Source organism: Vigna unguiculata, chromosome 6 (assembly GCF_037176805.1).
Source record: "Vigna unguiculata cultivar grain cowpea cultivar isolate G323 ecotype 2 chromosome 6, ASM3717680v1, whole genome shotgun sequence".
Lineage (NCBI taxonomy): Eukaryota > Viridiplantae > Streptophyta > Magnoliopsida > Fabales > Fabaceae > Vigna > Vigna unguiculata.
Window position 1 is genome coordinate 33509092 of NC_140797.1, and position 14364 is coordinate 33523455.

At 30.5% G+C, this 14364-nt stretch overlaps 1 protein-coding gene across 1 annotated transcript; it reads left to right on the forward strand.

Moving 5' to 3' along the window:
• Nucleotides 1-1507: 1507 nt before the first annotated feature.
• LOC114189169 (glycerophosphodiester phosphodiesterase GDPDL3-like) lies at nucleotides 1508-10270 on the forward strand. Its single transcript, XM_028077873.2, has 9 exons — nucleotides 1508-1779; nucleotides 2826-3122; nucleotides 4636-4757; nucleotides 4831-5335; nucleotides 6417-6455; nucleotides 6611-6895; nucleotides 7641-7783; nucleotides 8829-9312; nucleotides 9603-10270. The coding sequence occupies exons 1-9, from the start codon at nucleotides 1530-1532 to the stop codon at nucleotides 9899-9901; spliced, it is 2424 nt and encodes an 807-aa protein (XP_027933674.2). The 5' UTR covers nucleotides 1508-1529; the 3' UTR covers nucleotides 9902-10270.
• Nucleotides 10271-14364: the final 4094 nt, after the last annotated feature.

Consider the following 14364-nt stretch of genomic DNA (forward strand, 5'->3'; position numbering starts at 1 on the left):
GAAATGTGTTAACCAATGGATTTATATTAAATTTCACAGTGGCTGTTTAATAAATATCTTAAATATAAGATACACTATTTATCTGATTTTGTATTAAAAGGAGAGAAAAGATCTCTATCATGAAAACTAAGTTCTTTTGAGACAAACTGAGAAAAAAAAATCATATTTTAAAACTTCTCCCATCATAGAAAAAAAAAATCACTATGAGACCTACAAATTAAAACAAATATCATCTAATTTGTTTTTACTGAAATTTTATGGGTTAACCTTTCGATAACTGCTTATTTCATTGATATTTATGATCGTTATATATTTATAATAACTGCACCAATCAATATATTTGTAAGTATTTTTAAGTATTATTTAACCACTTTAAACTAGTAATGTTATGGACATATTCAATCATATCTTTTAGCATATTTCCTAAATCGAATATGTACAAATTTTATGTTATACATTGAATGGAGAAACTAACAAATGAAAATAGTGCAAGATTTTAAAATAAGATTTTGCACGGGAAATACTTCCATATAAGCTAAAGTTATTTTTATTTTTTTCTCTTTAAATTCATTGTTAAGTTATAAGTTTTATTAATGTATATTATTTCTATAAAATCTTGCATAATCTTGACATATTAATTCAATGTCGATTAATAAATTTAATACTTTTATTTAATTTTGCAATTAAGTATTAGAAGAATAAATTTAGTACTCATTAATTTCTACATTTTAAATAAATTGTTATTTCTGTAAAATTTATACTTATTCTGAAAGGATATAAACTTTTCCAACAAGCTTACACCAAAACGTGCATCAAGACAGCAAACAAATTAGTTTTTTATTCATAACAACTCTTTTTAGAAAATAAATATTGCTGCATGTTATAATTTTTAAAATACTACTTTTATCAAGTAAATGTACAAATATTATGTTCAGTTTACACCATAGGCAAGTTGTAATAGTTATTAAATTAATTATTAAATGTGATAGTCCATCATATCAATTTACTCAAACCAAAAAGAGTTTAAGGGAAAAAAAACAAACCATACAATAAATCTCATTGTGCATAATCAGATTTGATAAAATTAATCGGTGTAAACATATTTTAATCTTATATATGTACCATCAATCAATTAAAAATCAATTTTAATATAATTGATAAATAATTATTATCAATATTAATAGACCGGTTAATACAAAGTTATTTGTGATTGAATAAAAAAAAACTTTACAATAGGAATAGAATTTTTAATACAATTTGTTAATGCTATTTATTTATTTATTTTTCATTTGATTTTCAACTCCACTTTTTTTTATAAATTTATACAGTTTCTTATCATAAAAGTTTACACACATATATGTATGTATTACCTTTCAATAAATTTCATTAAAAGTGAAATATTTTTGTAAACCTTATTTCAAATTTCAATTTTTTTTATTTTTTAATAATTAATGATTATGGAATAAGTTGTTAGACATTGTACAATAATAACACTAGTCCTCCCAAATTAAGTGGGTCCCACTCTGTGAATGCAACACTTCTCTCTTTTTCTGTATATAACAAGGCATAGTACTCACTTTAAGGTGGCCAAATTGCTGGACTTTTTCTCGTGCAGGTATAGTCGGAAATTCGACGGAAACTCGAACTTCGTCGTCGGAATGTGGAACTCACGCGCTATTCTCTGTTTACTCTCTCTTCTGCATTCTCTTCTTCTTCATTCGGTGCTGCCTCTGGTCTCTGCTCAAGGATCCAAAACCACCCCTTGGAACACTCTCTCCGGTTCGTCTCTCGTTTCGTTCTTCTTTCTCTTTCTTTGCTTCTGCGTTCTGAGGAAATGCATAAAAGAAATTGAAATCAGTGACATTTGTTCTTCATCGTCGAGTTCTTGTTAATTCCAAAATTAAGTGTGCATTTTGTTGCTTATGCACTTTAATTGAAACTTTGTTGGTGAGAATGGAAGTAAATGAGGCTGACGATTGAGATGTTGTTGTGCACTGTGTGCTACAAAATTGTATAGTTGTATTTGATGTTTCTGGAATTAGAGTAGGGAAGTGGGAATTAGGAATCAACTTGTTGGAGTTGATATAGCTGAGTTGTTATCGGAAAGTGATAAATCTGTTTTCGCATGCAGTTAAGGTATTAGAAATTCAAGGTGAGTTGAAAGTTTCACATTGTATACAAAATAATAAGATAAACAATATATAAGTAGAAGATTCGTAAACTTATTGTGTTAAGGGTTTTAGTTGAATGTGGTGTCAATATGTTTTCCTGTTCTTTTATATAAATTCATTCATTTATTATTGTTGAATTTCCCCAATGTCTCTCTTCAAAAAACCTAACACAAGGTTTTTGAACTGTGGTTGCATTCATATTGGTAAATTTTCTATTAAACCTTACAAGTGATGAATGGAAAGTTCCAAAGTGTGGAGCAAGTGGAAATTTGATATATTTAATACTTTTTCTATATATCTGAGTTATGAATCATCTAATATTAAGAGATTAAAAGAGAACAATTTTGTGAGTTCTTCGTATGTAACAAAGGGAAATTAATTTCCAGATCATATTTTTTTTTGTGAAATGGACTGTTTGTGAGTCGAGAAATTGAAGTCTTTGTTTGATTATAATGGAGAGGACTTCAACCATTGATAGAAGTCTAGATATAGTAAGATCTTAGAGTCTTCCTCCTCGTATAAACTAAGAAGCCACAGTTTGAATAGCATTTGATATGTATTTGAATGATTTATACACACTTTTCTTCAGTTTTAGGAAAAACTTCTGCTCTGTGCTTTGTGTCTTGAAACTCACTTGGACACTTTCTTTTGCAGGAAGTCCACCATTGGTCATAGCACGCGGTGGGTTTTCTGGGATATATCCTGATTCCAGTGATCTTGCATATAGTCTTGCTGCACAAACTAGTTTAGCAAACGTCATTGTATGGTGTGATGTGCAATTAACGAAAGATAGAGAGGGAATCTGCATTCCAAGCATCAAACTTGAAAATGCTACTGACATTGGTCATATTTCTAAATACAAAAGTAAGACTTATTCAGTTAATGGTGTACAAACCAGTGGCTATTTTTCTGTCGACTACACACTAAAGGAGCTGCTTTCGAATGTCATTTGTAAGTTCAACTTTTGTTATAGATATAATTTTATTGTTACATTACATACTTTCAGTAATTGATGGATTAACCGATTCTTTTCTTACATTGACGTTTTATAATAATTTTAGAAGTTAACAGTAAAAAACATTTTCATTTAGGTTTGTGATTCTTGTTAAGATTTACAGAAGGATCTACGAACATACAACACAGAATTCTTTTATATGAACCAAATCTAAGAACTGCTAGAGTGTAATCATCTATTCACTGAGAGTAGGACAAGCTCTGTATAGAGTCCTGTTATAGGTAAAAGAAACTCCATTACCGACTAACAAAGACTGTTGACAGCTGTCACTAACAGCTGTGTACACTCATACCCTGTCTAATACATATACACTAGCACATATTGAGAGGGTTGGCGGACATAAATGGAGAAGAAGAGCAAGACAACCATGAGGTTTACATCTGTGAATCTTGGGCTTCTGAACCTTGAAGATAGTGCTGTGCACACGTTCAGAAACTAGGTTACTCTAATTCTACTTTCCTCTCTTAGATAGGCTGCTGCACCTCACCGGAGCAACAAAACCGTAGCCCCACCACAGCTCTCACTAGGAATCTCACTCTTAGATTGTGACTTGGCCCACTGGTCCCCGTCACGGGATAACTGTGTAACCCGCAACAATTGTACAATCCGCAACACAAACAACACACCATATGAGCTAAATGGAGGTGCCAAAATAGTGTACTTGGTAATCACACTAAGAGATACTGTACGGCCAAACATTATAGTGTACGAAACTGGAACACAATATGCCTCTCAAATTTTAAACAGATAATTCCTGCTAATTTAAGGTCCATTTAATCTATACAAACCTTAAATTAAAATTATACCTATTTTGTTTGCTCTACTGTTTTTAAGCCCATGTTTGATTAGATTGTTTGCAGAAAGTAGCAAAGGTTATGCCCAGGCAACTGAGAAATTTATCACAGTGAAGTTTGTTCTTATTTCTTTTATTGATCAAGCTAATCTCTACTCATTTGGGTTATCCCCTTTTAGTCAGTTCTCTCAAGCGTGTGACCTATCTTCAATTAATTTTATGTTGATAATTATTATTTTAATAATGCAATATCTTTGCATCTTTTACATTTAAGACTAACGATTTTCACATTATAATAGATTGTTTTGTGAGTCATGTATAATGTGTAGCAGTATAAATCAAGACTTTGGAGGCCATGAGTTATAGATATACCCATATTTTGGTATTACACATAGAGCATATTATATGGGTTATGATGATGATAAACAGAACAACTAATCTTTTGATAGTTTTAAGCCAAAGTCTCTTTGTCAACCTTTATAGTGAACTGAGATTTTCAACAATGTTCTTTGAAACAGGTTACAGTTGCATACCTGTTAATTAATTGTTTATATACTTTATGTTAGACACTAGTATTATCTATACTTTACATGTCAGTTACACATGCACACACATACATACATACTAATTGATACTAATTGCTGGATACTGAACAGTGATTCAGAGAGATTATACCCGAACAAACAAGTTTGATCGCAGTAATTGTCGAATTCTTACTGTGAATGATTTGGTTAGAACGGAAGCTCCAAACCCACCAGGATTGTGGTTGAATATTCAGGTATAATGCATTTTCATCACTCAGTATTCTAGTTTTCCAGAACTAAGACCCTTCTTTTTCTGATATTTTGCAGCATGATGCATTCTATGCACAACACAATTTGAGTATGAAAAATTTTGTACTTACTGTTTCTAGAACAGTAAATGTCAGTTATATTTCATCACCTGAAGCTAGTTTCCTGAGAAGTTTAAGGGCACACGTCAACCCAAGCATAACAAAACTGGTCTTTAGGTTTCTGGAAAAAGATAAAGTAGATCCATCAACCAATCAGACTTATGGTTCGCTGTTAAAAAATTTAACATCTATCAAGACATTTGCTTCAGGAATACTTGTTCCCAAAGAGTACATATGGCCTGTAGATCCATCAAGTCTTTATATACTACCACATACATCTTTGGTCTCTGATGCGCACAAAGTGGGGCTGGAAGTCTTTGCCTCAGATTTTATGAATGATCTCTCAATCAGCTATAATTACAGTTATGACCCTGTTGCTGAGTACCTCAATTTCATTGACAACGGAAACTTCTCTGTTGATGGTGTGCTGTCTGATTTCCCTCTAACTCCATCTGAAGCTATTGGTAAGTCAAGTCTTTCTTCATTTTGTCAGAATGTCAATAATATAATGTGCATTTGAACTTATCAAATCTCCTCTACAATCATCATTTTCTTTTTCTACTGAGAAGTTGTATTTGTTCATTGCAATGGAGTTGATGAAGCTATGGTTCCTGTTACTAGGGTACTGCCGGCCTTGTGTGCTAAGCATTTTTTATGAATAACCCTAAACGAGTTTCTCAGGCATAGGGATGTCAATGGGGCGGGTAGGGTGCAGGTAAACCCTCTATCCTACCCGGGGAATAAATATTCGCCCGGTACCTGTACTCATATCTGTTGGATATACGTTATTCGGGTACCCGCATAATTTTTTAATATCTATGGGTATTCGCGGATATTTACAAGAAAAATAAAAATAAATATTTAACAACATATTTTAATCATTAGAATATAATACATAACATTCATAAATTTTAAATAAAGTCCAAATAAGTCATTTATATAGTGTTGAATGATAGTTTACAAAGAAATGAATTTTTTTTAAAACTAATTGATAAAAAAATAACTCATTCAAATTCAATATGTTAATATTTTAATCATGTTTTTTTTGTTAATTTAAATTAGAGTATAGCGACAAGTATTCACGGGTACGGATACTATCATACTCGTAATTGTTGTCCCATTAACATGCAGGTATTATACCCGTACCCGTCCCGTTAACATGCAGGTATTAAAAAATACTCGTACCCATTACCTGCGGGTATCCATCTACAATATTCATTTCATATCCTTTGCGGATTTTATCCACGGATACTCGTGGTACCTACTTAGACATTTGTGTGCTAATTTACTTTGTTAATTTCTTACTGAATTAGCAAAAATATAGATATTTTTCCGCTTAAGAATTGCATGCTATTATCTTTCCAAATTGAAGACTGATTTTTCTAAAAATTTGAATGTACTTCATTGCTTGATTTTAGTTCATGCGGATTCTACATAGCAATCATTCATCCCATACTAACTTCAGAATGCATGTACGCGTGAGTATAAAATTCTTCCTCCCCCGCCCCCCTTAAATGACTGTCGATTTCTATTCTTCTTATGCAGACTGCTTTGCTCACATAGGCCTCAATGCTCCAAAGAAAGGTGCGTTAAAATCAATGCTTTTATGCTTCTATTCTATGATTATGTACTCATTTTGTTCTTTAGTGTATCCATGGTCAATTCATTTCATAATACCTCTATGCTTGTGCAGATTACATCATTGTTAACCACATACATTCATTCTGTTCTTGTTTCAGTTAACACTTTGGTTATTTCAAAATATGGAGCAAGTGGAGACTATCCTCCTTGTACCGACTTAGCATATGAGAAGGCTATTTCAGATGGTGTGGATGTTCTTGACTGTCCTGTTCAAATGTCCAAGGATGGAATACCTTTTTGCTTAAGCTCTATTGATCTTATAGAGAGCACAAATGTTGCTCAATCAAGTTTCAGCAGACTAGGCAAAACTATCCCAGAGATCAAATCTGGCAATGGAATATTTACATTCGACTTGGCATGGGATAATATAAAAAGCTTGAGCCGTAAGTCATATGGTCCAATACTATTCATTCAGTTCATTTATATAAAAGACTATCTATTTGAAAGAAAACTCGAATGATAGAAGTATTAGTAATTAGAAACTGAAGAATAATTCTTTTATTAGTTTTGAATATCTGAATAACTACAATAGTTAGATTAGTTAGAACTGTAATATAGTTGTAACTGTCTAATAAATGACAGCTGTTGTAACAACCTAACAGCTGTAACTAACTGAACACGATACAACCTATTTACAATATTATACACAAGACAGAGAATACTTGAGAAGAGTATTCTCTTAACAAAGATCTACCAAACAATAAATGATATATACCTTAAATAAGTGGAAATTCATGTAGAATGAGATACTCATACACTATACAGACAAATAATACGTTAGGAATAATTGAGACGAAAGTAACATTATTGCTTCTCTGTACAGCATAATCAATCTTGCTTACAGATATATTATCATAATTGTTTTGGTGTTTTCATTTGTGTAAAGATATTCCTTAAAGCAGGATATGGACCTGAAGGAGGTGCACGAAATCCTGCTCTGACAAATCCCAGAGTTATTTATAGCTTCTTGGAAGAATAGTGTCATGAAAATTTTTATTCACTTTGCCCTCACTTTAATTTTCATTTTGTGCTTCAATACCCTCTGTGAATGTATTTATGTATTTCAAAAATATGAAAAAAATATACGCAAATACTTGACGTATGTGATTTTTATCTTTTTCCCTGCAGCCTTAATGTTGAACCCACATTCTATTAACAGTTTGTATAGGAACCCAGAATACAACAAGAAGGGGCAATTTTTAACACTGTCAGATTTCTTGAACTTGATAAAAACTCATACTTCCACACTAAATGTTATGATCATCATTGAGGTGTGTTCTGCTTATGCCTGTTATTTCACTTTTCTATTCATTCCTTAGTTGTCGATTATGTGAACATATAATATCTTTGGTAATAGGCAGTCATGCTCAATAAAGTGTAAGCCATACGGTAAAGCTTAAAAAATGACTTCTTTTATTCATGAGGGGCATTCATATTGATAAGAGCATTCATATTGATGGGTTATAACCTATCAATATGAATGCCCCTCATGAATAAAAGAATATATATATATATATGACATTGGTCTTATACATATAAGGTATTTGACACCATATTTATTCCAAAACCTTAAGGCAATGGTATTTTGGATCTTTATTCTTATATAATATAAGCGTTTAACATTGTCTATTTCATCCGATGTGAGACTTTGACTCACATTTGGACTATTCTCAACACATATAATCCTTGTAAATCCCAAGACAACATTGAGAAAGGAGTCAAGAAATTATTGGGACACAAAAGCATTACTAGATGTAATTAGCATCAAATGAAACTACAAATTATCATTGTTTCTTGATAAAAGCATGTAACAAACCCGGTGCCTTGTTTAACTTTCTTCTTTAGTATGAACGTCAAAGATATCACGAAATAGGACTCTCTGTTTTTCTTTCCCTTCACTTCTCTATTCACCTCCTTAAATAATACATACCATATACCACTATTAATGATAATTGATCCTAATTCCTGATTTTTACAACCTAAATTAGGAATCCTAAATATATGTAATTATTATAAATATGCATATTACATAACAGCAGATTTTTAGGAAAATAACAATAATGGTCCAAGAGACTTATTGCCTAACAAAAGAGACAACCTTAAGCACTGCACTCCTCATTCCCTAATCCAATTCCCCATCCAAATCACATTAGGGATCTCAAATCACTAAGAGAGAGTGAGGGAAAGAGAGAGTTGTGTGGTTTCTATTTTTTAAGTATGAAAGATAATAAGTGTTTTTAGCGTGACATAATGAATTTCTTTCTATAAATTTCTTTTGTCTTATTTTATTGAAATTATTTTGTGTACCATTGTCAGAATGCAGCCTATCTTGCAAGGAAACAAAACTTAAGTGTGACTGATGCAGTCATTGATACTTTGAGCAAATCAGGTTATGATAAACCAGGGGCTCCAAAAGTTATGATTCAATCCACTAATAGTTCTGTGCTATTGAAATTCAAGGAGAAAGCCAAATACGAGCTTGTCTACAAGATTGACGAGATAGTTGGTGGTGCTGTTGATTCAGCTATTTCGGATATCAAAAGATTTGCTCATTCTGTGGTTGTCAAAAAGGAATCTGTATATCCTGTTAGTGAATTATTCGTGATTGCCTCTACAAAGATTGTATCGAAGTTCAAATCTTCCAATCTCTCTGTATACGTGGAAACATTCAGCAATGAGTTTCTATCTCAGGCATGGGATTTCATGTCAGATGCATATGTGGAGATCAACACATTTGTTCAAGATGCTGCAATTGACGGTGTTATCACAGACTTTCCAAAAACAGCTAATAGATATAGAAGTAAGTGCATACAAAACCTTTATTTCCTGTTCTTGGAACTAAAGGTGCAACTTCGGCACTATTTGGTTTTCATATTTTCTATTTAATCACTCTAGGGTTTAGGCACTTCTTACTTTTACTTCTCTTTCGTAATTCATTTTTTTAAGTTTGTAATTTTCCCTCACAACTTCTTCTAGTTCTCTTTCCATCATAATTTTGACGGGGTCTCAATTTGTTTTCATAGCAAATTTAGGACTACAATGAAGTCTCCCATCTGATGACTGATATTATTGTTCCTCATCCTAACACAGGGAACAAATGCTTAAATTTGGGCGATAAGACACCTATGTACATGGAACCAGTTCAAGTAGGTGACCTTTTGCAAGTCATGGATAAATCTCTCTTGCCACCAGCTCAGGCTCCAGCCCCTCCCTTGACTGAAGATGAAGTGACAGAACCCCCTTTGCCTCCACTTTCTAAAATTGCCCCATCAAGCCCTATTTCTGGAACTGAAGCAGGAGCACCACCACCGCGAAATGCACAGGCTAAGGTCACTGTCTGCATCTTTTTATCCACTCTGACATTGCTTGTAGCTTCTCTCGTGCTTTAAGTGATGCTGCATGCTTCCTAATTCCCAGTTAAAAAACAAAATAAAAACTAAATTTGAAAGAAAGGGTTGGTTATTCTGGATGTAGCCCTCTAGTTCCCCTATTTCTTTCTTGGTTAAGCAGAATGAAGCTTTTGTCTCAGACTGCTTGTATAGTCCTGATTTCTTACTTGTAGCGGTAATTTATTTCCATTAGCTGTTGTAGTTAGGTTTATTCCCCTTCTCCTTCCTCTTCCTGTTGTAGCAGTAACATATGGAGTAGGAAACAACTTTTGGGAATTAGGAAATCCGATTATGGTCAATCTTTGGCTGGTGTTGGAAACTATGTTTTCTACAATAGTTATTGATTCTAAAGTGCCATATATTATTAAATACTGAGTAATTTCTGCTGGATTGTAGAAAACCTGTCATCTTGTCTCGGCATAATCTCTGAGAATTGAGACTTGTAAGAGTAAATTGTACTTATTAACCTATAATATCCTACCCTTCTTATCTGTGTATCAACGGAGAAAGAAAAGTCTTAACCTTTTGAAGCACGTCACCGAGTCAGATAACTAACTAACTTTAAGAAATTTGACTACTCATCTTATGTGGAGTTTCTTTTCTCAATCACGTTTTTTTATAAAGTTACTGAATACGGAGCTCAAGTCTATAATGCTTAGACCAAACATGATGCCAACACTATTTTCATTAAGGATGCATTTGCTTCTTCGGATGGATCTAAGAGGGTGAGTGGATTCGAGGGAATGGGGATGGAGAGATTAAGTAATGTTGTTCGTTTCAAGGAATGGAGAGAGAAAAGTAAAGGAATTTGAATAAAAAATAGGTCAATTCATATGATAAATAGAAAAAACATGGTGTAATAGATTAAATCTTTAGATTACAATTTTATTCTTATAATTAAAATTAATATAAAATTAAATATAATAATAATAATTATTATTATTATTACAATAGTTATTATTATCATTCCTAATATAATTATTATTATCATTATTTCTATTTTTAATTATGCATAGGATTTAATATTAATAATAATTATTATTATTATTATTTAATTATTTTTTATGTGTTTTAATTCACAATTAACATTAGTATTTTTATATTATAAATATTATTATTAATAATAATAAAATTTATATTATAAATTATTATTATTATCATTATTATTAATATATGAAAAATAATTAAACTTTATGTCTATACTAGTTTAATTTATAACTCATAAATATTGAAGTATTTAATATATTTTATAATTCAAATATGCAAATCAGATTATAATAACAAACATATTAATTAAAAATTATTTGGGGTAAATTTGTAAAATACATATGATAATGTGGCTTTTCCGGCTAATTCTTACGAATCTTCTTTATGATGAGAATGGTTTTTATCCTTTCTTTTTCAAATTTATCCTCACAACTTTCTGCAAATCTCTTGAAACAAACCATGAATATCATCTTTTTTTCCTTTTTCTTGATCGCTATATCTTTGGAAGCAAATAGGCTCTAAATATTTAATTGTTGAAACATGAATTGTTTAGGCAAATTGAACTCTCAGCCTACCACCTTTCTCACATTAGAACATTTATACAAAGAAAGATCTGATATAACTGCTTTTACTTATTGAAAAATTATTTATTAGTTTCAAATTACTGACATTTTTAATTGTTTTTTAATAAAAATGCAAGTTAAAAGTAAGTGATTAAATAAAAATGTAAAGATACATAGATAATTACCTAATTTATATCAAATAACAAAAACACTAGTGACTAAATTTATATATTTATCTTAATTTGATTTGTTATTTTAATTATATTAATTTTTCCCTTTAATATTAGATTAATTATAGTTAACTATAATACTAAAATACAATAGATCTAAAATATAGATTTATTTTAACTAAATCAAATTGATTTGGATTTTTTTAAAACAATTTAAATTAGATTAAAACTTAATTACATTTACTTGCTCAATTAGATTAAATTTGATATCAGATTGGTCTAAGTGAAGATTAATCTAATTCAATTGGATGTGATTTTCATTTATGATTGGTTAAACATAGATCAACTTGACTTGGATTAACCTAACTCAATCTATTTTGAAACTTAAGAATTTATTGGATTTATTTTGACCTAGACTTAACTTAATCTAACCTTGGTTAGATTCAACTTAACTTAAATCCATCACAACTTAGTTAAATATGAGATTAGGTCAACTTAACTTTGACTCGGATTCGTGCGACACACCCTCTACTTAAGTGAAATACAACATGAAATAAATAAATCCTAATTCTCTCCTTACTCCGGTGACCGCCTTGTCCCTTGTGCGTTACAACCGATGCTCCGACGACATCTACTTACTGGAAACGAAATCTAATAAGGTCCATAAATCATGTCGCTAATCCACATCTTGCGACTTGAGCTGCCTCCACGACTTGAGTGCCGAATCCACATCTTGAGTGTCCAAAATGTGTCAAACACTGGCGTGGCTTACATTCAAGACACATATACTAACATTCATGTTAAAATCATGTTACTTGAGTGATATCCAACCTGAGAGCAATCCAAAACTGCAAAAACACAACATTTTAAAAGTTTTATCACTTATGGGATGGAAACTTTTAAGTGATATATATATATATATATATATATATATATATATATATATATATATATATATATATATATTACACTTTTTATTTTTCATTTTTTATTTTACAATATAGATCTTCGTAATACTTGAAAAAGAAGAAGGAATTTTATTTATTTACTATTCCTTCTTTTCCTAATATTCTTACTAACTTTTACATGGTTGGTGGAAACATATTAATAAAAGGTTGATATGATAAACAATTTTTTACCGTGGAAGTATTAATTGTTTGTTTATCTTTTTATACAAAGAGATAAGTTTTTATCTTTTTCTTTAGTTCTGTGTTAATATTTGGTTTTAAGAAGTCAATCTCAATACTCAGTCTACTCAATCTCAATATCAGATTTAAGATTTTAGTTTTAGTATGGAGCCTATTCAGTCTCGACATTCTAATTTGAAAGGTTAGTTTCGGTACTCAGCCTATTCGACTTTAGTACTTAACTTTAAAAGGTCAACTAAATACTTATCTCACTTTATCTTAGTACTTGACTTTAAAGAGATCGACCTAAATACTCGACTTCAAGAAGTCAACCTTAGTACTCGACTTACTTGGCATACTCGGCCTTAATGTTCGACTTTAAGAGATTAGCCTCAACATTCGGTCTACTCAGTCTCAATACCTTGATTTAAGAGGTCAACTTCAATACTTGGCTTACTCGATCTTAATACTCAGCTTTAAGGTATTAACCTTAATATTTGACTTACTCAACCTCGATATTCAACTTCAAGAGGTCAATCTCTATACTCGACTTGCTTTACTTACTCGATTTTAACATGATTTGTCATCGAATAATCATCTTACGTTATAATAAATATTTATATATTTCATAATTAATATAATTCTAATATATTGTATATGGAAAATATGGCATTGTAATTTTTAGATTTTACATTATACATCTAATCATATTAAGCCAACATATCTATTCTTTCAACAACAAATAATACCATCACAACTTCACATTGTACCACATGATTCATGTGTTTTCACCTTTCTTACAATTTATGCTTCCCAATACAGCCATCAAAATTCTCAAAAATGTTGGTAACTTCCCGAAGCATGCCTCAACCTAACAATCTCTTGGAAAAACCTTTCTAGCATTCCAAACAATCTAGATAAACATTCAAAAACTCCACCATACACATACAATATCCCTTTTTAACCATCCACTTATAAAGAGAAAAGGAAAAAGAATCAAAATACTTACCAATTTCAAGTTGTGATTGGTTTAAAATAATCTTCTCTTAACTAGTTTCTTAGAATTCCAATTTGATAAGAATTTGATAATAAGAAACTCCTTTAGAGTTTGAGAGAATGTAAAGACAGAGAAAAGTTTTATAAATTATAGATTTTAAAATAAAAATAAGATAACTTTTATTTATAAACTTCGTAGTTAATTCATTTTAAAATCTATAAATAAAATAATATTGGGCCTTGAAATACTTCTTACATTTATATATTAAGATTTTAATGTTTCTTATTCTAAAAATTAAATCAATTTAGTCTTACTCATAAATGTTAAAACTATCATAAATTAATTTTTCAAAATGAAAATTATGATTCAAAATTTGAAAATTAGTAAATTGGAATATTATCTTTTCATATTCTGGTAAATTAATATATTTATTTTATGCTAATATTAATATAAATTAATTCAATTTTTTTTCACACAAATTTTAACAATGTTGATACTGCATATTATAATATAATGATTTTTATTGTGTATTATAGTATAATATTTTTAAATATAACGATCCAAGATTAAATTAAAATTTCAGTAAACAAATATAGATAAGTAAACATATTTAAATATA

What these genes read in the sequence shown, in the direction of transcription:
- LOC114189169 (XM_028077873.2), top strand. Translation starts at nt 1,530, where the DNA reads ATGCAACACTTCTCTCTTTTTCTGTATATAACAAGGCATAGTACTCAC. An exon ending in GCTGCTTTCGAATGTCATTT is followed by an intron (nt 3,123 to 4,635) that starts GTAAGTTCAACT and finishes GATACTGAACAG; the next exon opens with TGATTCAGAGAGATTATACC. An exon ending in ATGTTATGATCATCATTGAG is followed by an intron (nt 7,784 to 8,828) that starts GTGTGTTCTGCT and finishes TACCATTGTCAG; the next exon opens with AATGCAGCCTATCTTGCAAG.